Source organism: Rana temporaria, chromosome 11, assembly GCF_905171775.1.
Source record: "Rana temporaria chromosome 11, aRanTem1.1, whole genome shotgun sequence".
NCBI classification, from domain to species: Eukaryota; Metazoa; Chordata; class Amphibia; order Anura; family Ranidae; genus Rana; species Rana temporaria.
Genome location: NC_053499.1, coordinates 59,515,222 through 59,539,702, shown reverse-complemented (window position 1 = coordinate 59,539,702; position 24,481 = coordinate 59,515,222). Strand labels below are relative to the sequence as shown.

Below are 24,481 nucleotides of genomic sequence, written 5' to 3'. Positions count from 1 at the left end.
ATGAGAAAAAATCGTTTTTGTTTTTTTTTTGGATCTGTATTATAGCAGAAAGCTATAACCGCAGAGGTGTTCAAATACCACCAAAAGAAAGCTCTATTTGTGGGGAAAAAAGGGTACAATGTCGCACGACCGCGCAATTGTCAGTTAAAGCGACGCAGTGCCACATCGCAAAAAATGGCCTGGTTATTAAGGGGGTAAAGCCTTCCGGGACTGAAGTGGTTAACCACTGCCCGCAATATAGCAAAATGACTGCTGGAAAGTGGTTTTGTTATCCTGACTGGGCATCATGTGACGTCCAGCAGGACAAGCAGTGATCGTGCGCCTGTGGGGGCGCTCGTTGCGGCGATTGGCGTGTCACACCGCAACTCTGGTCATGGTAAAGAGCCTATGACCTATGACTGATCACAGTGTGTAACCAGGAAGTGCCGGTAAACGGCTTTCCTCGAATTGCGCTGACGGGAGAGCCGATCGGGGGGGTGGTGTGATTATCGGCTCATTGATTATCAGCGCAGCCCCCATCAGAGGTGTCCACCACAGCTTCCAGTCGGTGCACCCAAATTGCCAATCGGTAACGCCTGTCAATGCCCTTCACAGATGCCAATTAGTGCCCATCAGTAATGACTGCCAGTACCCCATCAGTGCCATCTATTAGTGCCCATCAGTGCCGCCTGTTAGTGCCAATCAGTGCTGCATATCAGTGCCACCTATAGGTGACCATCAATTCTACATATTAGTGCCTCCACATCAGTGCCCATCAATGCAGCCTCATCAGTGCTCGTCTGTGAAGGAGAAAACAAAAATTATAACGGAAACAAAGACATTTGTTTTTTTTCTTTCAAAATTCTGGTCTGTTTTAGTTTGTTTAGCAAAAAATGTAAATCCAGTGGTGATCAAATACCACCAAAAGAAAGCTCTATTCGTGGTGATAAAAATGTACTTTGTTTACAGTGTTGCATGACCGCGCAATTGTCATTCAAAATGTGACCGCGCTGAAAATTGTCCTGGGCAGGAAGGGAGGAATGTGCCTGGTATTGAAGCCGTTAATGTACTCACTTTTTTGGAGGCAGGAGAGAGAAGGAAGTGAGGGGGGAAGGCTTCAGTCACACTGTGGATGGTGAGCTCACTCACCTGAGGATGGAGGCTCAGACATTAACACCTTTCATCCACAATGTATCTGTTGGCTACAGGGCTTCAAATACCACCCCCCCTCCCCCACATACCTTTTCTGAGACACAGTAAGCCATAGGGGCTGGAGGACAGTTTACTATGCTTCAGTTATGAAAGAACACTGTTTGGTCTGAATAATGTATCTGATTTCCAGACCTGGTTTCGTGATTCAAAACCTGGGCAGTGTGGGTGAATCATGGATGGGGGAAACCCTAGTCTGTTTGCCTTTAACCACTTGCTTACTGGACACATATACCCCCCTCTTGCCCAGGTGAAATTTCAGCTTCCGGCACTGCGTCGCTTTAACTGACAATTGTGCGACGTGGCTCCCAAACAAAATTGACATCCTTTTTTCCCCACAAGTAGAGCTTTCTTTTGATGGCATTTGATCACCTCTGCGGTTTTTTAATTTTTTGTGCTATAGACAAAAAAAGAGCTAAAATTTTTAAAAATTCAATATTTTTTACTTGTTGCTATAACAAATAGCCCAATTTTTTTTTTTAAAAAACAACTTTTTTTTCTCAGTTTAGGCCTATACGTATTCTTGGTAAAAAAAAAAAAACGCAATAAGCGACTGGTTTGCGCAAAAGTTATAGCGCCTACAAAATAGGGGACAGAATTATTATTTTTTTTTTTATTTTTTTTTTTTTTTACTAGTAATGGCAGAGATCTGCAATTTTTTTTTTCTTTATTTTTTTTTTTCTTTATTTTTTTTTTATTGGGACTGCGACATTATGGTGGACACTTTTGACACATTTTTGGGACCATTCACATTTATACTGCGATCAGTGCTATAAATATGCACTAATTACTGTATAAATGCGACTGGCATTGAAGGGGTTAAATGTGTACCCTGCATAGTGTTTCTAACTGTGGGGGAAGGGGACTGCTTGGGGGAGTTGACTGACCTGTGTCCCTATGTACAAGGGACACAGATCGGTCTCCTCTCTCCCTGACAGGACATGGATCTGTGTGTTTACACACACAGATCCACGTCCTTGTATCTGTAGCCGCCGATCGTGGGTGCCTGGCGGACATCGCGGCCTCCAGGCACGCGCATCGGCATCTCAGTGATGCTGCGGGCACGCGCGCGCCCCCCAGTGGCCAATGGCCGTATATAGACGGCCTCCCAGAAATTAAGATCCACACTGCGGACGTATAAAGTCGTACGGCTGTCAGGAAGTGGTTAATCAACCCCATAGACTTGCATTGTGTGAAGAGTGGTAAAGCACAACGTTTGTGTAGCAGTGCAAAGGGGGAAGCAGACCCTGAAGATATAGGGGCAGATTCAGAAAGAGATACGATGGTGTATCTCCTGATACGCCGTTGTATCTCTGAGTTCTGCCGGTCGTATCTATGCGACTAATTCAGAGAATCAGTTACGCATAGATATCCCTAAGATCCGCCAGGTGTAAGTGTCTTACACCGTTGGATCTTAGGCTGCAATTCCAGGCCGGCCGCTAGGTGGCGTTTCGGTTTTTTTACGCGACGAATATGCAAATGAGGATTTCCGCCGATTCAGAAACGAACGACTGCCCGGCGCATTTTTTTTACGTGGTTTGCGTTCGGCTTTTTCCGTCGTAAACTACCCCTGCTATGTGAGGGGTATCCTATGTTAAGTATGGCCGTCGTTCCTGCGTCGAATTTAGAAATTTTACGTCGTTTGCGTAAGTCGTTTCAGAAAAGGGCTGGACGTAAGTTACGCTCACGACGAAACCAATGACGTCCTTGCAACGTCATTTGGAGCAATGCACGCTGGGAAATTTGACGTACGGCACATGCGCCGTTCGTTCGGCGCGGGGACGCGCCTGATTTAAATTTTACACTCCCCCCTACCCACGGAATTTGAATTCCGCCGGGGGATTTACGATACGCCGCCGCAAGTTTACAGGCAAGTGCTTTCTGAATAAAGCACTTGCCTCAAAAACTTGCGGCGGCGTAACGTAAATGAGATAGGTTACGCGGATCTAAAGATCCGCTCACCTATCTGAATCTGGCCCATAATCAGAATATATGGATGCCTCCTTGTATATTTTATAATTACAATATATATATATATATATATATATATATATATATATATATATATATATATATATATATATATATATATATATATATATATATATATATATATATATATATATAGAATAAAGTTTTTAAAACAATAACACAATTTGAATAAATCTTAAAATAACTGTGTTTACTCTGATGGGTAATGATTTTTGCTTGTTATTTGCTGGTTCACACAAAATAAAAAACCTGTTGTATACATCACTGATTCACAAGATGCATATCTGTATTTTAATACTCATCGTGATTTTTTCTTTATTATCAGAGCGGTCCAATCCGTCTGTTCATTCCTTACAAACGTCGGAAGAAGGAGATAGAGATGTCTACAGTTTCAGCCAAAAAAGACCCAACAAAGGATATCGGTCTTCTGCCAGCGACAGCCGAAACCACCTGTAAGAGCCAAAGCATTCGGCCACGGGGTGCAGACTAATGTTTTATTGCCAATGAATATGATATATGGGATTTGGTAAATGTAGATCATAAATGATTTATGTGTTGCTTGCCAGACTCTGACATTTCTCAGAAATAGAAGCCTTTGTAAATCTCGTCTCGTAAAGGCCTTTTCTGTGGATATTCAGACATTTCGAAAGAAGAAATCCGCGGTCCGGGTTCAAAGGAAAACTTCAATGAGAATTTTATAGTTTCTTTTTTGTGTTCTTCGATAGTTTGCTGGAACATCATTTTAATGTGATTCTTCTATTTTACATGTTTGGGGGGGCGGGGGTCAGTTTATTATAAGTCATCGCACAGGTCATCCCTGCCTGATAATTGTGAAGAACTATGAGGTGTCTTATTGAGAGCAGGAAAATGAGATGGAAGTGCAATACTAATTCAGACTTTAACTGCTTGCCGACCAGCGCACGACTATCTACGTCGGCAGCATGGCACGGACAGGCAGAAGGACGTATATATACGTCCCCTTTAAAAGCGCGGCATTGTGGACGCACACCTCCGTGAGCCCGACCGCGGGTCCTGCGGACTCTATCGCTGCGGGGATACCCGCGATCGTCTCACGGTAAGGAAGAACTAGGAGATGCTGATATAAACAAGCATCTCCCTGCTCTGCCTGGTGACAATGACAGTGATCACCGCTTCCGATTACAGGAAGCGGTGATCACTGTCTTGTCACGTGTAGCCCATCCCCCCTACAATAAGAATCACTCACTAGGGCACACTTAACCCCTACAGCGCCACCTAGTGGTTAGCCCATTCACTGCCAGTGTAATTTTCACAGTAATCAGTGCATTTTTAAAACGCTGATCGCTGTAAAAATTACAATGGTGTCCGCCATAATGTCGCAGTCGCGATAAAAATCGCTGATTGCCGCCATTTCTAGTAAAAAAATAAAGATATTAATAAAAATGCCATAAAACTTCCCCCTATTTTGTAGACGCTTTAACTTTTGCGAAAACCGATCAATAAACTCTTATTGCGATATTTTTGGGAAAAAAAACGTACAAAAAACTGAGGGAAAACTAATTTTTTTTTTATATTTTTTTTTTTTGGGGGGATATTTATTATAACAAAAAGTAATATTGCATTTTTTTCAAAATTGTCGCTCTACTTTTGTTTATCGTGCAAAAAATAAAAACCGCAGAGGTGATCAAATACCACCAAAAGAAAGCTCTATTTGGGGGGGGGGGGACGTCAATTTTGTTTGGGAGCCACGTCGCACGACCGAGCAAATTGTCAGTTAATTAGACACAGTGCCGAATCGCAAAAAGGGGCCTGATCATTTGGCTGCATAATGGTTCCGGGGCTGAAGTGGTTAATAGTTCAGTATCCCTTGGGAAAAATCACTGATAGTATGTCTGAGTGCGGGGATGTATAGTCTTAAACTGGCCATACACTGTGAATTTTGGCTGGTTCCTGATGAACTGGTCAAAATGTGCTTTGTAGGTGGCCATGTTGGCAGCCTCCTGCCTGACGTTCTTCAAGTGAAAAATAAATGGTACCAGGCTGCAAACTACAGTATAAGCCAAAGAGCAGCTGCATCAAGTCAGATGCAACCACTCATGGGGTATTCTGACAACCTCTGCTGCTGGCTGTCAGAGTACAATGGCCAACGCTGCAGGTTTGTCCATCTGTGCTGTATAGCATGGAATGGATGATGCAATCTGATTTGATTTTTTTTACATAGTGCCTAAAGTGGAACATGTCTTTGGAATGTACATATGTGTGTAGTATGAGAGGGAGATTGTGTGACAGAGTGAAAATGCAAGAGCACAATTGTAAGACTGTGACAGAGTGTTGTCCTATAAGAGGAAATAAAAAAAATATATAAAATTAACAGTGCTGCCTATATATCACATAAAATAGAAGTGCAGAAATGCCACATAGGGGTTAATTTACTGATAGTGGAAAATGCAGAATCTGGTGTAGCTCTGCATGGTAGCCAATCGGCTTCTAACATTAACTTGTTCGATTTTAAAAGTAACGTTTTTTAAAAGTAAATCCTCCTATTGTTTTCAGCCAAAGAAGCTGCCATCTTTGCCTCTGTTTAATCTACAACTGCCATGATGTTGCACATGTGATCAGTTATGACACCAGCCATTGGATGGTTTGACAGTTTGGTTGAGAGAACAACTAATAATAGTGTTACATTCCCGGCACGTGCCAGAAATGAAACAGTTTTATGTCTGTTTTTACTTCCGCTTTAAGCTTTGACAAAAAAAAAAAATGGAAGCTGATTGGTTTCTATGCATAGCTGCACCAGATTTTGCACTCTCCACTTTTAGTAAATCAACCACAATGAGTCCACAAACAAGTGTCCATGTAGTTGTGATCGCTTCAATGGAAAAAGTGCTTCTATGGAGACATTTTTTATTTGAGTTTTTTTTTTTTTTTTTTTTACTATCTGATGATAAATATAACACCAGCTTCCTAAAACAAAAGGTGTATTAAAGTTTTGCCATAGAGTGCGGGTATTCATAGTTGACCTGTAATGCCGCATACACACGATCGGAAATTCTGACAACCGTAGAATTTTTTATGACGGAATGTTGGCTCAAACTTGTGTTGCATACACAGGGCCACTCAAATCTTGGGAATTTCTGAACGCCAAGAACGCGGTGACGTACGAGACATACGTCGAGCCGAGATCAGTAAAGTTCAATAGGCAGTTCAGCTCTTCTGATTTGATTCTGAGCATGCATGTTTTTTGCGCATCGGAATTGCATACAGACAAGAGGATTTTTCGATAGGAACTTTTTCCGTCTGAAAAATGGAGAACCTGCTCTCAATCTTTTGTTGGTGGAAATTCCGACAGCAAAAGTCTGATGGAGCGTACACACAGTCGGAATTTCCGACCAAAAGCTCACATCAGACTTTTCTTGTCGGAATTTCCGATCGTGTGGACGCGGCATTAGAGGAAATTCCTATCATTTTAATACAAGCATTGAAAATGAATTTTGTGGTTGCATGTGAGATTTTAGTGATTTACGTTTCTATAAGCTTGGATGAGAGCAGTGTGACTACCTTCATATCTTATTGTTGAGCAGTTTGACTGCAGCTTTATATAAATTCTAAGAAAAGTATCATTATGGTCTCCCCACTGCAGTCACTGTGTCTTCGTCTGGGCAGATTACGGCTACAGATTCGCTGACCTTTGAGAGAGAGGCCACTGCAGAGGGAAGCGCTATCCTCACCAATAGTCCTACACAGGGAGATGTGTACACTGGAGCCACAGGTGAGGCACAATTTACAATAAATCTGTCTGCTGTGGGAAAACCTTACCTACAATGACCCTACCATATGTACAGTAGTAAAATTGTTGTATTGTACTTGCCTACCACGAGTTAAAAAAAAAAAAATACTAAAATTGTAGAGTGCAAAATCTGGGGCAGCAGTGCATGGAAGCCAATCAACTTCCAGATTTTTTTTTTTTTGTCAAAGCTCAATTGAACAAGCTGAAGTTATGGCTAAGGCTAGGTTCACATCACGATTTTTACATCCGATAATCGGACCGTTAAATCGGATTGAATCGTTTATGACAAAATCGTATGTAATCGGTTAAGTCATCCGATTACATACGATTTAGATTGACCACAATATAAAAAAAATCGGACACAATTTTAATACGAAAATCGGACACGATTTTAATACGATTTCAAATCGGGACCAAAAATCGTGGTCAAACACGATTTTTGATGCGATTTTAAATCGTATCAAATCTGATGCGAATCAAATCGGATGCACTTGGGGACCTACATTAATGAATGGAAGTGAATGGATACGTTTTGCCATACAGATTTGTACGATTTCAAACCTAAAATCGTGAGAACAAGTAGGATGATAAAATCGTGGTGTGAATGCACCTTAAGCACCAGGGAAAGTGTGAAACACGTAAGCTGTGCTGTATTTGTACCCCCATTTCTATATGGATTGTCTTTTTTTTTTTTTTTTTTTTCTATCGTGGATCAATAAAGGTGATTTTATGGGAGTGCAGCCATCCAGACTTTTCACTTTATGAAGTTAGAAGCTGATTGGCTACCATGCACAGCTGCACCAGATTTTTAACTGTCCAGTTTTAGTAAATCGGCCCTTAAGTGTCAGGGTTCAGGCTGATTGATAATGCTTCATGATGGTGTGACTGAAGTGTGAGCCTAGGTTTGCCCCGCATTCCTGTTCACATCGCATTCAATGTGTGTGGTGCAAAATGTGTGGCTCAAATAATATCGCATCTGCACCACAATGGTGCAGGACCCTTTTTATTTTTTTCGCACCTGAATCGCATTGTATGGGTGCGCACACCCATACAATGCGATTCTGGCAATCGCACTGTGTTTTGCAATCTGTTTTGGAGTGACGTTAATCTAACATTGACACCTGCAGCAGATCACATGGATGTGGTGCAGTTGCTGCAATGCATTTCCTGCATAACATCAGTGTGAACCAGGTATTAGGGGGGATAAAAAACTTTATTGGGCCATTCATTAAGAACCAGTTGGATACTAGACATGTGCATTCGTTTTCGTCCGAATGCATTTTGGTCCGCATTTCGGATATTTTCGTTATTAATTTAACAAACGAACATGCAAAATCCAAAGGATCTGACATAAAAAAAATGCTTTATTTTCATTTTCGTTACTACAACATTTCAAAATGAATAAGAGATTCGACATGACTGTGACAATAGCAATCTGTGTCTATCGAATCTGCGGTCGAATGTGCCTAACCTTAACTCTATTAGTCCAAGATTTTTCTACATAGAGAGGAAAGATTCGACATAGAGAGACAGTGTTTGGGGTAGACCATTCGACATGAATGACGAAGATTCGACGAAGCAGCGAAAAACATACAAACGTTGAATCTGTCATTGAAGGCTTATGGTGTCTGTCTAAAGTTCTAAGAAGATTCGACAAGCAGCTAACCTGTATGACGCCGCAATCGTACATTTCCGGCCAAATGCTCGGCCCATAGGCTATAGAAGAATTTGAATGTTGGTTGACTAGTATTAATAAATATAATTACTAGTGTCATACAACATTAGACTTCTTCTATAGCTTGTAGGCGGAACATTGGACCGGAAATGTACGATTGCGGCGTCGTACAGTTTAGCTGCTCCGTCTAATCTTCTTGGAACATTCGACGGACACCATAAACCTTCAATGACAGATTCGACCCTAATTTGGATTTTCGGAATAAATGCATTTTTTAACGAAACAAATTAAATAAAAACGAATTTCGGGAGTAACTAAATTTTTCGAACGAAATTCCGATACAAAATATTTCAGTGTGCACATGTTTATTAGATGCTTCTAATGGCTGCTGCTTCTTTCTGTAAAACATTTTTACTTTGCGGCAGCCTGTGATGGTGATGTCACCGTCGAAGCTTTGGTGGCAAAACTGTAGTTGGGGCTGGATTCCTTCATTCACACTATATAGCACAATGAATCTCCCTCTGTGGCTATTCTATTCTGTCAGTCGACTTCAGCAGTCAGAAAACCAAAACAGCAGCTGCATGTGACCTGGATTAAGCCTCTGTTTTGCCAGCAATTCTCTGTACAGTTCCTTATATTTATTAATCAAAGGATTTTGGAGGGAAGGTGCTTAGCAGGCCAATCGTGAATTGAAGCTTTTTTTTTTTTTTTTATCAAAAACTAAAGAAAACGTTTTGGCTAAACATGGACTGGATATCATCCTGCTCTCACAGTTTTCAGTGTGGATCATGTCAATCAGGGTAGCAAACCTGACGTCTTCTTTCCTTACTGATGGGCTGTTTAGTAGAGGCAGAGATAGGAGACATGTTTAATACAATTCTGCTGTTTCCAATAATGAGTCCATCACATCTTAAAGGGGTATATTTTCTAAATAGGTTCCTTTAAGCTAGTGTATTGTTGGTTCACTAACCTTTTCCTTCGATTTCCCTTTTAAATGTTTTTTTCTTTGTTTTCTATGTCAGAATTTCTCACTTCTTGTTCCTCCTCAGTAAGAAACAGGAAGTGAGAAATTCAGAAAAAAAAACATTTAGAAGGGAAATTGAAGGAAAAGGTAAGTGAACCAACAATGCACTAGCTTAAAGGAACCTATTTAGAAAATAAACCTTTACATCCCCTTTAAGGTGACAGGAAATTTGACAAGGAAAGGCATACGTTTCTTCAGACGAGGTATATATTTGTTGATTTATTCATATCCTGTTTGTGATTTTCAGCATTCTTTTAGTCAAAAGGTGTGCGTTGTTTGACATTATTATTTATTTTCCCTTCTAATGTTTGCTGTCATGCACTCCCTCATGTTCCCCAGTTTCTTTTGTTTTTGGTACGCTGTCTGAATTTTAACGTTTGGCTTCTTTCATTAAATGACATCATTCTGGCTGTACATAACCTCTGATGTGAGATCTCACTGGGCTAAATATATATCCTCAGTACAGTGCTTGGAGCTCTGCCACCCAGAGGTGCAAATTGGCATGAGAAGTATCAGAGACTTAGCGGGATAAAGTTCTCTGCTCTGTCACCCATGACTGCTTATCCTTGAGTGTCGGCGTGACTGCTTTCTGCCTTCCATGTGTCCTCTTTCTGGTTTAATATCTTCCTGTGGTTTTAGAAATAAGAACTTTGATCAAAGCAGAAATTTTTCTGCAGCTTCTGTTGAAACTCCTATTTAGATCTTAAACTGTTAAAAACAATCACAATTTGTAAAACTGGGGGCTCCTGTTATGCAAATTAAATCATTAAATCATTTTTAAGCCAGGCTTAAGCCAGATCTGTTCAGCTACAGCATGATGAGGAGCAGAGGCCATGCATCAGTTCTCACAATTCTTAATTAAAAAGTGATTATTGCTTTTACTAAAAAATTGTAGTTTGCATTGGGATTGCGTAATTTGGTTGGTGTAGATTCAACCCTTGTCCTACCAAAAAACATGGCGCCCTTGATCTATGCCTCCCCATTTTTTTTTTTTTTTTTTTGTAGGGCACGATAATGCACAGCAGTTTGGCCTCTTTCACACTGGGTGGGAGGTGCGGTGGTGGTAAAGCCCGCTATTTTTAGCGGCGCTTTACCGCTAATTTCACAGCGCTATTAGGCTGCTAGCGGGGCAGTTTTACCCCCCCCCCCGCTAGCAGCCGAGAAAGGGTTAAAACCGCCCAAAATGCGCCTCTGCTGAGTCGCAATGCCGGCGGTATAGCCGCGGTGTCCCATTAATTTCAATGGGCAGGAGCGGTGAAGGAGCGGTATACCGCTCCAAAGATGCGGCTAGCAGGACTTTTTCCCCGTCCTGCCAGCACACCACTTTCACACTGGAGAAAAGGCAGCCGCTGTTTCAGGTCGGTTTGCAGGTGCTATTTTTTAGCGCAAACCGCCCCAGTGTGAAAGGGGTCTTTGGGTGCTTAGCAGAGGCATGTGTTGAGAAGCCATTCAAAGCGAAGGGCACTGCGGTATGTACACTAACCTGTTGTAGTAATTCACGCATTTCTGCAACACAAAGATTCGAATGGGCCACCAGAGAGTATCTCAGCAAAAATGAAGCTCCTATTGCAGGGGTTGCCTCTAATTTTAAGTTGTAGCTCAGTGCAGGTTTCTAGGAAAAGCGGTGAGCCAATTACACAAGCAGGATATGACATGCATAGTGTGACTGCAAGGCCCTGCCACGGCGAAAATGTAATAAAATATGAGACAGGATTTGCATGCAAAGTTCCAGGCTATCGTTTCTAATTAGGGAAGGCTGTGTTTTTTGGATTCTGTATTCCTGGTTTGGGGCATGGAGCTTAAAGGTTCCAAAGTGTTGTGGGTGGGACAGAACCTTCAATCATGTGTCTGGATTTTATTGGATGCCTGCAGCCTGTGTGAGTACACAGGTGTGCAGGTGCATTATGTACTCAAGCTTCAAGATAGCTCAGGGCTCCCAGTTTGGGAAACTGCTCCCATATTGGGGACAGGAGGTCTCAACCAGGGGTCATGGGTGCCCCAGCCAGGAGACAAGGAGGTCTTGCCCCAGGAGTCAGGTAGGCTTCTATCGGGGTGTCAAACAAACCCTTATCCAGGGCCAGGAGTGGGCTGTGCAGCAGGGCGTTGGGACTAAAGGCTATGTAAACCAAATGAACCAGAAGTGCTGGGCAACACAGTCGGAGGGACTGGTAAAGAGAACAGTGGTACGGCTGACAAAGCCAGGTGGCTTGGTACTTTCTGTTGAATTTTTAATGTTGAAGATGGAAACCCCTGCATGGGCAACTGATTTATATGTAAACCTTTTCATTATTTTTAATAAAAGTGGGCACCCTAAAATGCAGGTTGGACTTGCATAACTCATTGGAAAAGACATTGCCACATAAGCATAATCATCCACGCTCTACAATATACATGTCATGTTGCAAAGGATACCTCCAGGTTGCCACAAGCATGGGGGCTGTTTTTCTTCAGCTGGAACAGGGGCCTTAGTCAAGGTAGAGGGAATTATGAACAGTTCCAAATACCAGTGAATATTGGCACAAAACCTTCAGGCTTCTGCTAAAAACCTGAACATGAGGAACTTCATCTTCCAGCATGATGACGACCCAAAGCCTACATCCAAATCAACAAAGGAATGGCTTGACCAGAAGAAGATTAAAGTTTTTGTAATGCCCCAGCCAGAGCCCAGACCTGAATCCGGTTAGAAATCTGTGGGGTGATCTGAAGAGGGCTGTGCACAGGAGATGCCCTCGAAGTCTGACAGATTTGGAGTGTTTTTGCACAGAAGAGTGGGCAAATATTGCCAAGTCAAGATGTGCCATACTGATACTCATCCAAAAAAACATTGCTATAATAAAATCAAAAGGTGCTTCAACAAAGTATTATTTTTAAACGGTTCCCGACCGGCTCAAGCAGGTATATGCGGCAGAATGGCTCTCCTGGGCGAAATCCCGTACATATACGGCTTCACCCAGAGGGCGTGCACCCAATGCGCATGCACGAGCGGCAGCACAGGGGTTTGCGTGCGTGTGTAAACTCACAAATTCCCGTGCTATCAGAGGAGAGAAGACAGTCGAAACCATAGGCCATACTGTGTGTTGTGGGTTGCAGTGACTGTATGTACAGTTGAAAATAAAAGACCACTTGTTTTAAGTGATTTGGAGTGCGGCTGTCCAGTTTTCTTCCTCTCATTTGCTATTGTCAGCATTGCCAGCACCTTGATGGTTCAACAACCCTTGACTACCAACGAGGCTCACCTGGAGCGGTGAGAAATCTATCTGACGATCTGTCATAGCCTATATTTTCTTTTCTTTTTTTTAAATTGGGATATTTACTATAGCAAAAAGTAAACTAAATTTATTTTTATTTTCCATTTTCGTTCATTTTTTTAATTTTTTTTTTTTTTGTTTAACGCAAAAAATAAAAACTGCAGAGGTGATCAAAATACCACCAAAAGAAAGCTATATTTGTGGGAAAAAAAGAATGTCAATTTTGTTTCGGTACAACATCGCATGACCGCGCAATTGTCAGTTAAAGCGATGCTGTGCCGTATCGCAAAAAAATGGCCCGGTCATTGAGCAGCCAAATCTTCCAGGGCTGAAGTGATTAAGGGTGTGCACACTTATGCAACCATATTTTTATTTTTTTATTTTTACTTTAAAGATTTCAGTTTGTTTAACAAAGTTGTACAGTTTATAGGTCACAGTAAAGGTGGAAAAAGTTCTGAAATGAGAGAGATATGAGATATATATATATATATATATATATATATATATATTAATTATTATTATTAAAAATATTTTTTTTTTTTTTTTTTTTACATCAAAGAAACCTGAAGGGGTAACTGAAGTTACCACTGAATATTTTAACAGAATTCTAAAATCACAACAGTTGTAAATTGCCACATAAAGGTCATTTTTAAAAGCATTAAATTACAATATAGCTTGTAGATGTTATTTTATGTGTTTTTATAAAAAAAAAAAAGTTGATTTTTCATTTACACTCGGTGCTCTCTCTTGTTCTCCTGCAGTGTTGTCTACTCTACCAGCGCTCGCTCTTGCTCCCAGTACTCCCACTAAGGAGTCCTCTTCTGCTGTGGTGAATGGATTGGAGGTATCTGAGCAGCAAAGATCCTGGCTGTATCTGGAAGAAATGGTGAATTCTTTGCTCAGTACTGCACAGCAGCTGAAGAACTATGTGGAACAAGCCAAAAATGAGGTATCAGCTGCCTCAGAGAGAAAGGAGGTAAGACTGAAATACATGAATTGCTGATCTCAATATTTAGTTTTCCATTTGTGACCAGATTTTGTGCCTTTATGGATGTAGTGGTTTTGGTTAAAGGGTCTTTGTAAGTTTGGAAACTGAGGGGTATGTTTTCTTTTTCAACAGCTCTCCAGTGAGTGATATCTGTAAAATGGGACACATATGGTATAGACGGGTGTATGGTGGGGAAAACTCCAGACATCTTTTGTGAAGTCCAGAAGTTAGATTTTTTTTTTTAATTATAAATGTCGGACAGGAGTCCATTCCCACTAGAGAACAGACTGGCTAACCAGGTTTTGGTAAATGGCAGCGGGGGCACACAGTGGTGAATGCCATGGAGTAAACACAGACTGCTCAGGATAGTGAAGGTAAGAGCCCTTAGAATGGCCAAGGTATAGGATCTAAGGAGCGGGCTGGTCTTTGATGGTCTTCCTGATGGTGGAGATTGGTTTGACAACTCCCAGGTTGCGACACTTTGACTCGCTTTAAATAGGCAGGGGCGAATCTCTTGAAGCACAGGCATCTTGAGAACACAGGACTGAAGCAAGTTGCAGACTGAAGTACTCAAAGTCACTGGAGCAGGACACATGTCTGAGTGTGCAGCGTCACTAGGACAGGGTACAGGCTGGAGTACATGGGGTCACAATGGAGCACGGTACAAGCTGGATTGCAAGGGGACACTGAAACGGGGTACAAGTTGGAGTGCGCAAGGTTACATGGGAGCAGGGTATAGGCTGAATTACACAAGGTCACTGGAGTATTGTACAAGCTGAAGTAAATGTGGTCACACTGGAATAGGGTGCTGGCAGAAAGGACACTAAAACACCATGGATGTCTGGGGGTACACATAAGATAGGCTGTTTACACTATGGATCACTGGGACAGAAATATGTATGTGTGTGTGTGCATATATATGTGTATGTATGTGTGTGTATATATATATATATATATATATATATATATATATAATATAAATAATGTGTATATGTATATGTATATGTGTGTGTGTGTGTGTGTGTGTGTGTGTGTGGAGTGCACGACTAATAGGTGTCCTGTGGACAGATTCTCCCCCCTGAGCTGTGGATCGCTGCAGTTGCTCCAGAGTTTCCATGGGCCTCTCGGCTGCTTCTCTGAATAATGCTCTCCTTGTCTGGCCTGTCAGTTTAGGTGGACAGCCATGTCTTGGTAGGTTTGCAGTTGTGCCATACTCTTTCCATTTTCGTATGATGGATTGAACAGTGCTCCATGAGATGTTCAAAGCTTGGGATATTTTTTTTTTATAACCAAAGCCTGCTTTAAACTTCTCCCACAACTTTATCCCTGACCTGTCTGGTGTGTTCTTTGGCCTTCATGATGCTGTTTGTTTAAGAACTAAGGTTCTCTAACAAACCTTTGAGGGCTTCGCAGAACGGCTGTATTTTTACTGCGACAAAATTTTACACAGGGTGACTCCTATTTACTAATTAGGTGATTTCTGAAGCAATATGGAAAACTAGAAAGGTTGGGACTTTACATGAGGCGCCGGGTATCGGCCGAACACCTCCATCCCCGGTAATTGAACAGAAAGAGACAAAGGTGGGACTTTAAATGAAGCATACATTCCAGGAGAAAACACGAAGCAATAGAATATGGCAGGTATCTAGTCCGATAGAACCAAAAACATTACATGAAAGCATTGCATGAAAACAATTGGCAATCGGTATTTTAATCGCATAAAAAATATAACAAAAACAATAATGACATAACACACCTAGTATGGTAGTCAAAAATTGAACGGTACATAATTTTATAACAATTAATGGTATTAGCGTATAATAGCATATTCGGTTCATATATAGAAACGGTAAAAAAGAGGGAGGCCAATTCATTGAAGCGTGTCTCCATAGTAAAAAAAAAATAGAACTTGCATAAGCTGGGGAGGCATCCTATTGGCTCAACGCGTTTCGTAGCACTAAATAAGATGCCTCCCCACATACATACTGCATCACCTACTACCTCATACATCGATTGGAATTCACCAACCAATCCCAGTCATAACTATTATGGAGATTTATTTTAAGGGAACTGGTTCTGTTCAATAATTTTTACAAAATGTACCAAAATATGCCTACTGTGAGCCAATAGACGCCCTTTTATTTATTTATATATATATATATATATATATATATATATATATATATATATATATATATATATATATATATATATATATATATATATATATATATATATATATATATATATATATAAATGGTAATACCATTACTACTAACCAGTCCCTATACCTAGTGGACTGTGCCAGCTTATGTTGGTTCTATTTTTTTACTATAGAGACACGCTTCAATAAATTGGCCTCCCTCTTTTTTACTGTTTCTATATATGAACCAAATATGCTATTGTACGCTAATACCATTAATTGTTATAAAATGATGTACCATTCAATTTTTGACTACCATACTAGGTGTGTTTTGTCATTATGGATTTTTTTTTTGATACTCCCGTGTGCGTGCCTCAGGGAGCGTGCGGGAGCATGATTCTGGGTGGATGTCAATGTACGCTCTCTCAGAGTTATCGAGCCGCACTGTAACCGTCATTCGGCTTAAGTGCGGTCGGCAAGTGGTTAAGGAATGGTAAGCTGCATTATACAACATTTTTGTTTTTGGGTTTAGATAGATTTTTAGCTGTAAGTTCTTAAGCCTAGAGTGTTTGCACCAAACTCTTTGTGCAGTAGTAAAATTTACATTTACAGCATTGAGGATGTGGCAGTGGTTTGTTATTTTCAATACTGTCCTATTTATTTACTGTACTGTTTGGGTCTACTGAAGGTTAGCTTTTGGATATTAAAAGCTGAATGTAACATGACCTCTAAATGGGGGAGAGGATCCTGTCATTCATCTGAATTTCCCCCATTCCGAGATTGTGCTACATGCAGTGTAAGTAATGAAATGACTTTTCTCAATGGAGGAGCAGGGTGCAGGTCCTCGTTGGACCAGCATCACTGTAGATTAACTATTGCAGTGCTGGAGGTACAGATTTTCTTACAGGTATGTAACGTCACTAAAGCAGTAGGGTTTTTTCTAAATTTCAGCTTTTTAAGCACTATTCAATGACATTTTCTTAGGGTTCCATTTTACCCTTTTGAAATAAAATAAATGGAATATCATCCGGAATGTAATCTGAGTAATACAAAATTGCTAATTTTAAGAGCATGTAATAAATATATGTAAAGTGAAACAAAGGTACTGTAGAACCTGTGATTAAAAACCATAATTATGAATTAAGAAACTGACCTACACTTTTATTTATTTTGCGTTGACATAAAGGGTCAGAGGGTTGTAACCCTGTTTCAGAGCAGCTCTCGCCACAGCAACACCCACCCTCCAGTAAGGCCATGACACAGGTCAGCAAGATGATCTGTAATTAAATCGGTAATCCTCTTATGGGACAGACAGGTCCTATTGAGACCTGCTTTAAATCCTTGGTGTCTGAAGAGATTGTTTCCTGCGCTCTGGCTTTGTTCAAAACCTGAGTTTTTCCCTTATGAACTTCAGATGTCCTGTATTATTATGATAGTTTGCACTGTCTTAAAGGGGTTGTAAAGGTTCGTCTTTTATTTTCTAAATAGGTTCCTTTAAGCTAGTGCATTGTTGGTTCACTTACCTTTTCCTTTGATTTCCCTTCTAAATGTTTTTTTTTCTTTGTTTGAATTTCTCACTTCCTGTTTCTCCTCAGTAAGTTTTCCACCATCATCCAAGCGGTGGACAGTAATTTAGAACAGCTTACTGAACACCTTACTGAGGAGGAACAGGAAGCGAGAAATTCAGACAAAGAAAAAAAACATTTAGAAGGGAAATCGAAGGAAAAGGTAAGTGAACCAACAATGCACTAGCTTAAAGGAACCTATTTAGAAAATAAAAAACAAACCTTTACAATCCCTTTAAAAACCTTCGGATGATCACACGTTTCAATTCGATCTTTAGCAATTGATGACTTTGAAATGACAATCCTAACGTTTTTGGCATTTATGATCACTTTTTCAAATTTTCACAAATTTCTCAAGCCCCGTACACCAGGGGTCAAGTCCTGGGGGAAAAAAGTGTGGGAACTCCCACCCAAGATCCACTCCCCCACCAAAAAAAAAAAAATGATACACTTATATGCATAATTACTAAACCGCATGTTTTTTTTTCCGATCCACTGTACCTTAGTAATCCTTTATGTTACTGGGCGCTTCCTGTATATGGATTCATCGGGTAGTGTGCGGGTATTCCGTCACTTCCTCGATGCCGCAATGTCTCCTGGGAGCTTTTGTCATTGTTTCCAGGAGACATTGCGGAGGTCTGCCGCGAGTTATCGCGGGATTTAGAAAGAACTTCTTTCTAAATCCCGCGATAACTCGCGGCAGACCTCCGCAATGTCTCCTGGAAACAATGACAAAAGCTCCCAGGAGACATTGCGGCATCGAGGAAGTGACGGAATACCCGCACACTACCTGATTAATCCGTATGCAGGAAGCACCCAGTAACATAAAGGATTACTAAGGTTCACCTGCCCCTGACAGTGACTCGAGCTGGGCATCACCACTTAGTGAAGGATTGGCTTGGGCAGCTCGGCTGCTCTTGGTTGCTCTAGTCCTGCAAAGGGAACGGAGTTCCTGCTGTGAAAAAAGTGCAGGAACTGCGTTCCCACAGGACTTGAGCCCTGCCTTACACACAGGCTTTTGCCCTGCCAAACTCGCAGCGGAATTCCGACAGAGTTCCATTGGCGTAAAATAGAACTCCGATTGAATTCATCGGAATGTCCGATGAGGCATACACACATCTGACTTTTCCATCGGAAATTCCGATCTTGTGTACGGGGCTTTAGTAATGAATTGAAAAGGGGGTGTTTGCAGAAGTTAAGATGGTTTCTCTTGTTTTCTTTGGGTTTGTAGTGTGGTGTATTGAATATTTCTCTTTTCAAATGATCTTTTGCAGCGGGCAGAACAACATTTTGAATGAATGTCTATTGAAAACATTCAAAATAAAAATGATGTGTATGTGTTCAGGTTCAGCCAACAACAATGTGAGTGGTGGAGTTCTGTCTTCATAAATGGGAGCTCAAAGCTGAACTCCAGACACATTTTAATTTGTATACAGCAAATGCCTATGCAGACCCAGATATTTGAAAACTGTTGGTAATAAAGAAAAATCTGCCCACACTTAAATTACTACAACTGTGCCTAAAGCTTAAACCTCACATAAACATAGCTGCCACTTTGAATAATAAGACATTTTAACCGTATTTTAACCCTTATTAAAGCAATAAGTGAGAAAAAATAGTGGCGTTAAATAATTAAACACAATTTAGCATGAATGACATTTGTGAAAATAAACATATCACCCAGTGACAAGTGAAAAACTTAATTATATGTACAAATAAGGTCCATAAAATATTCCAGTGAATTTTTGTTCATTGTAGTATCCTCCTATTTCATCCACTACACCAGTGTGCAAGTGACTCCACCCCCTTCCGGAAACGCACTCCCCACTCACTCTCGTGTTCGGATAAGGCGCTTTTAAACCACACAGAGAGGGTTAATCCAATATCCAATATCAACCATGTATTTAAGGGATCTCTCCACATGTAAATGAATAAAGGTTCTCCAATAGTGTGATAACGTAAGAAACCAGTTTAATAAAACCACTTAAAATCTTCAAACTTTACATTCACATTCAGGGCCGCTGTTAGAAATCATGGGGCCCTGTACAGCCTACCAAACAGGGCCCCTCCCGATCCCGCACTCGACCCCACCCCTGATCCAATGCTGTCAAGAGGGGGGGGGAATCGGGGAAACTGGTGGCAGGAGCATGTTACCTGTTTTTAGGGTGAAATATGTAACATGTTCCAAAAGGTGAACTTATTCTTTAGTAACCATTAATATTCTAAATATATTACACATATTATAAAGCAGCACAGATGTCTTATTTTATAACTTTTTTTCACAACTAATTTGATGGGACGAGCTCGGGTATGTTCGGACTCTAGTCTGAAACCACCTTAGCTATCCTGCCAGGAAGCTGTCACAGCGCCCCACCAATCAAAATTGAAGCTGAATGTGACAGATGTCAGTTTTTTGATTACCATGCCCGTTCAGTGTGTGTCCACATACATCACGGACTTGTGGTGGCTATATGGGTGGCCAGATGGAAATGGACTTGGGTCCATTTACATCAGGCTAACTCTGATCTGCCACATTTGAGATACAGTCCTTTTCAATTTTGTTTTGGACCTGAATGGACATGGAGGTAGGTGGGCGTAAACGGGCACAAGGCAATTTACATCTGGACTCCCTAGACGTACATGGAGCTATCAAGCAGGTTCGAAGGAAAAACTAGATCCAATTGGAAACCTGCAGTAAAAGGTTCTTAAAGGGGAGTGGTTTGGGGGGTGGCAAAAAATGCAGCTCAGCTGTGTGTCCCCCCCCCCCCCCCCCCCAAACAAAAGTGTAAAGTAGCATCTGTGTGTTTGATGAGGATAATGATAGAGATTACAGCACAGCAGGTTCTCTGTGGCTCTCTGTGTCACATGGCTGTTGGGTGCTGACATTGTTGACTTACTGCTGTACTGTGGGACTATGACACGGCACATAGCAATGTCAGCATCCAATAACCATGCGACACTGAGAAAACCACAGAGAACCTGCTGTGCTGTGATCTCTATCATCACCATTAGCACACAGCAGGAAGTCTGAGGACTGCACTTGCCTAAATAGCCTGTGTGTCATCTGAAGGGGACTGCTTGTCTGTGTATCACTGCCACAAGTTCTCCTGCTGAACTGAGCCTCCTTCGTCACAGTGATCGCTCTCTCCCTCGGGCTTCAGCGCTGGAACTCTGATGCAGGAGAGCCACTTCACAATAGAATCCATGCGCCAGGGAAGGCACACAGTGAATGGCCGGAACTATAATCTGTGTAGGTGCACAGGTTAAGAGCAGCATGTAGTGGGGAATTGTGTGCCTGCGCCCGAAAATGAAGAAATGGTCTCTCCTCTGCTCTCACCTCCTGGGCCCCTCTGTTGACCTGAGGGGGCCCAGGAAATTACTATATTCCCTGGCAATAAAGTGGGTGTGGGTTATAAAGTCCTATTTTTTTTTATTTTTGCTAAAAATAAATTTTAGCGTTAACCGGACCCCCCTGTGGAGTTTAAGGCCGGGGCCCGGTACAACAGGGCTGGCTGTACTGCCTTATCAGCGGCCCTGCTCACATTTCAAACATTCATTTTTTGCTGGCTTTGAAAATCACAGCAAGTCTTCAAATAAATGACACAGTGGTGAACTGCGGCCACAGTAGACCCGAGGTATGCAGGCGTAATCTCACTCTCAACCACTCCACCGTGTCCTGGTTTGGCGTCCTGCGTCACACGTCAGTGATGAAGATTGCCGTACAGCCACGCTCCTGACATGTTTCGTCACAAAGACCTAATCATGGGACCCAAGTTTTACCTTGTAAATTAGCAGTGACATCACAGAACTATACATGTCCTGTAAATAGAGTAGAGCTGTGGGAGGGACCCAGCAGGCCCACCAACTACATGCTGCGAGCCGTGAAATTACAATAGGGGGTGGATACAAGACCAGTCACCCTGCACAGGGAAAGAGGGCAGCAGTGACTGGTCCTTTTTCATGCTGGATTACTGCAAAGATCTGAAAGAAATGCACAAAGCAAACCAAGATCTACTTTAGAATACACATGGCTCTTCTATCCAAACAATATTCTTATCTTGGAATACAGGTTTAACGCAAATCTGTTGGTGAATGTAAACCCCTGTTCCACTCAACTATGAACTCAGCACCTTCCTTTGGCCAAAATTAACCATTAGTACCTTTTGCCCCATCTCCTGGCAGCTGCAATGTGTTTAAATCTACCAAGCCGGCTGTCCGATGGAAATGATTCGGCAGCTGTGCAGATCGCTTCCACACACCTCGGTAACTGATGAACCCCCCCTCTAAATAAATGCCCTCGCTATGTTTCCATAGCGCTGGCATGTTGGGTGCTGCTGGGTAGAGGGGAGGGATATCAGGCAATGTCTGTTCGCTGACCCCCCCCCCCCTTCCTGCTAATCACTCAGAAGTGATATGTAAAACATCACTTCCGGGTCTTGGTGCCATCTGCACTCCATTCCTTTTATTGGAGGGCAGTTGAGACCCCTGATTTCTCATTAAAGAAAACCTGTCGCCGAAAATGTCGTCATTTAGCGCAGCGTTTCTCAATGCCAGTCTTCAAGGTGCCCCAACAGGTCATGTTTTCAGGCTTTTCATTATTTTGCACAGGTGATTTGATCAGTTTCACTGCCTTAGTAATTACCACAGCCATTTAATCTGAGGGAAATTCTGAAAACATGACCTGTTGGGGCGCCTTGAGGAGTGGAGTTGAGAAACACTTAAGGGACTTTTTGTCACCAATGGCCCGGATTCAAGAAGCAATTGCGCCTGTGTAACCATAGTTACACAGCGCAATTGCTTACTTGCCCCGGCGTAACGAATGCTCCTGATTCAGGAACCTCGTTACGCCGACTGCAGCCTAAGATATGCGCGGCATAAGGCTCTTATGCCCGCATATCTTAGGCTGCATTCTTGCGATGGCCGCTAGGTGGTGTTCCCGTTGTGCTCAGCGTATAGTATGCAAATTGCATACTAACGCCGATTTACAACGTTACGCGAGCCCTGCGTACGCAGTTTACGTAGTTTCCGTATGGCGTTTTTCGCGTAAGGCTGCCCCTGCTATTAGCAGGGGCAGCCAATGTTACATATACCCGTCGTTCCCGTGTCGCGAAATTTCAAATTTACGTAGTTTGCAAAAGTGATTCGTGAATGGCGCTGGACGCCATTCACGTTCACTTTGAAGCAAATGACGTCCTTGCGACGTCATTTGGACGGGCATTTTGCCGGCGCGCCCACACAATTTACGGAGCTACTGCTCCGTGAATCAAGGGCAGCGCAGTAAATTTGCGGGGGCGCAGGGCAAAAACGTTGCCCTGCGCCTCCGCAAAAAAAGCGCAAATGTACCTGAATCTACCCCATTGTTATTAAAAAAAGGTTTAGAAAAAAAATTTAAGTTGTACCCAAGTACTTAAAATCCCTCCTGCCCCCCAAAAAATGTTTTGAGTTTGCAAAAATGGCCCTGGCAGCGAAAAGGTTAAGGGCTCTTTCACACGGAGCGGATCCGTATTGATCTGCCCCGTGTGTGTCCGTCTGCTCAGCGGGGATCATCCGTAAATCCCCGCTGAGCTGTCGGCGGACAGGGCGGTCCCCACACACTGTGCAGAGACTGCCCTGTCTTTCCTCCGCTCTCCCCTATGGGGAATCGGATGAATACGGACCGTGTGTCCGTATTTATCCGATCCGTTCCGCCCAGCCGGAAGAAAAATAGGGTTTTCTTCCGTCTGAAAATCGGATTTTTGCGGAGGCGGATCTTTACGGACGTTAGCGGATGCATCATCCGCTAATGTCTGCAATCCCATAGGGAAGCATTACAAGTAAACGGACTTGTAAAAAACGGACCGTTCGTCCGCCCGTGTGAAAGGGCCCTTAAGCGACTGTCCGTTTAAAAAAAAAAAAAAAAAACACAACCTGCAATTGAAAAGTGTTTATACTCCCCTGTCCCACCACCCATTCCTTTGATCTGCTCTTTGATCACCATGGGAAAAGCAAAGGTGCAATCAGAGTGTTTAGCTAGATAATTGAAGGTAATATTCAAGTACTTCATAATGGTAAAATATTCTGTAGGGCAGTGTCTAATGTGATGTACCATTTAACCTTATTTATTACATTACCATTTTTTCCCATGCAGTTCCCAAGTCATTTGTTTCAGCAGACAGAAGAAATAGATGGGAAGCATGAGATATTACTTAGGGTAAGGCCTATATTTTAGTTTTTCTCCTCTCCGCCTTTTTTTTCCTCCGCTGTCTCTAGAGAATGGCGAGTTCTGTGGTGAAAAATGAAATTGTGACATTTTATTCTACAGCTGGACCCTTGGGTTCTACACAATGACGTCTGCCTGTTCTATATATGCGAAAAATGTATTTCCGCATAAAAATTACACGTTAAAACACACGTTTTTGAATATTGATGCACAGTACTATCTTTGGAATGCGTGTGTCCTATATATATAATATACATTCACACAGGAAAACACTTGAAGTGTGACAGGTTTATGAATGTATCGTCACACAGAGTCACACCTCCCTCCTCTCTCACTCTGCATCTCATTAAGTCTCGCTATTTTGAGGAATTTTTACTTCCACATCTTCACACTCTCTCCTCCACCCTTAGACTTCTGCCTGCTGGGTTTATTTTATTCATTAGTGTTGTTTTATACATTGTTTGTCTAATTTTGCTTACTTTTCTAGTTATGCCATTTTAATTGCTTGTGCAAGTACAATTCTTGTGTACCTCGTTTATCATGTAACTCGCCAATTATTAACTACCTTACTGATAAATGTCTGTAAATTGTTATTAAAAGTATTTGACTATCGGCTTATATACATCTTTCCACTGACTCCAGTAAGGGAGTGCACTAAATAAATATTTTTTGTTTTACATTTGGAGTAGCGCA

General features: G+C 41.9%; 1 protein-coding gene across 2 annotated transcripts in view; it reads left to right on the top strand.

Annotated features, from left to right (window-relative positions):
- The window catches only part of DEAF1 (DEAF1 transcription factor), a 49,761-nt gene that overhangs the window by 19,153 nt on the left and 6,127 nt on the right, over nt 1-24,481 (top strand). The window contains exons 7-10 of one of the 2 annotated variants that reach the window (XM_040328625.1): nt 3,506-3,632; nt 6,800-6,928; nt 13,655-13,869; nt 23,717-23,779. In XM_040328625.1, the coding sequence (XP_040184559.1) occupies nt 3,506-3,632; nt 6,800-6,928; nt 13,655-13,869; nt 23,717-23,779 (534 nt within the window). The remainder of the gene's footprint in view (nt 1-3,505; nt 3,633-6,799; nt 6,929-13,654; nt 13,870-23,716; nt 23,780-24,481) is intronic. The other variant, XM_040328626.1, reaches the window with a different exon arrangement.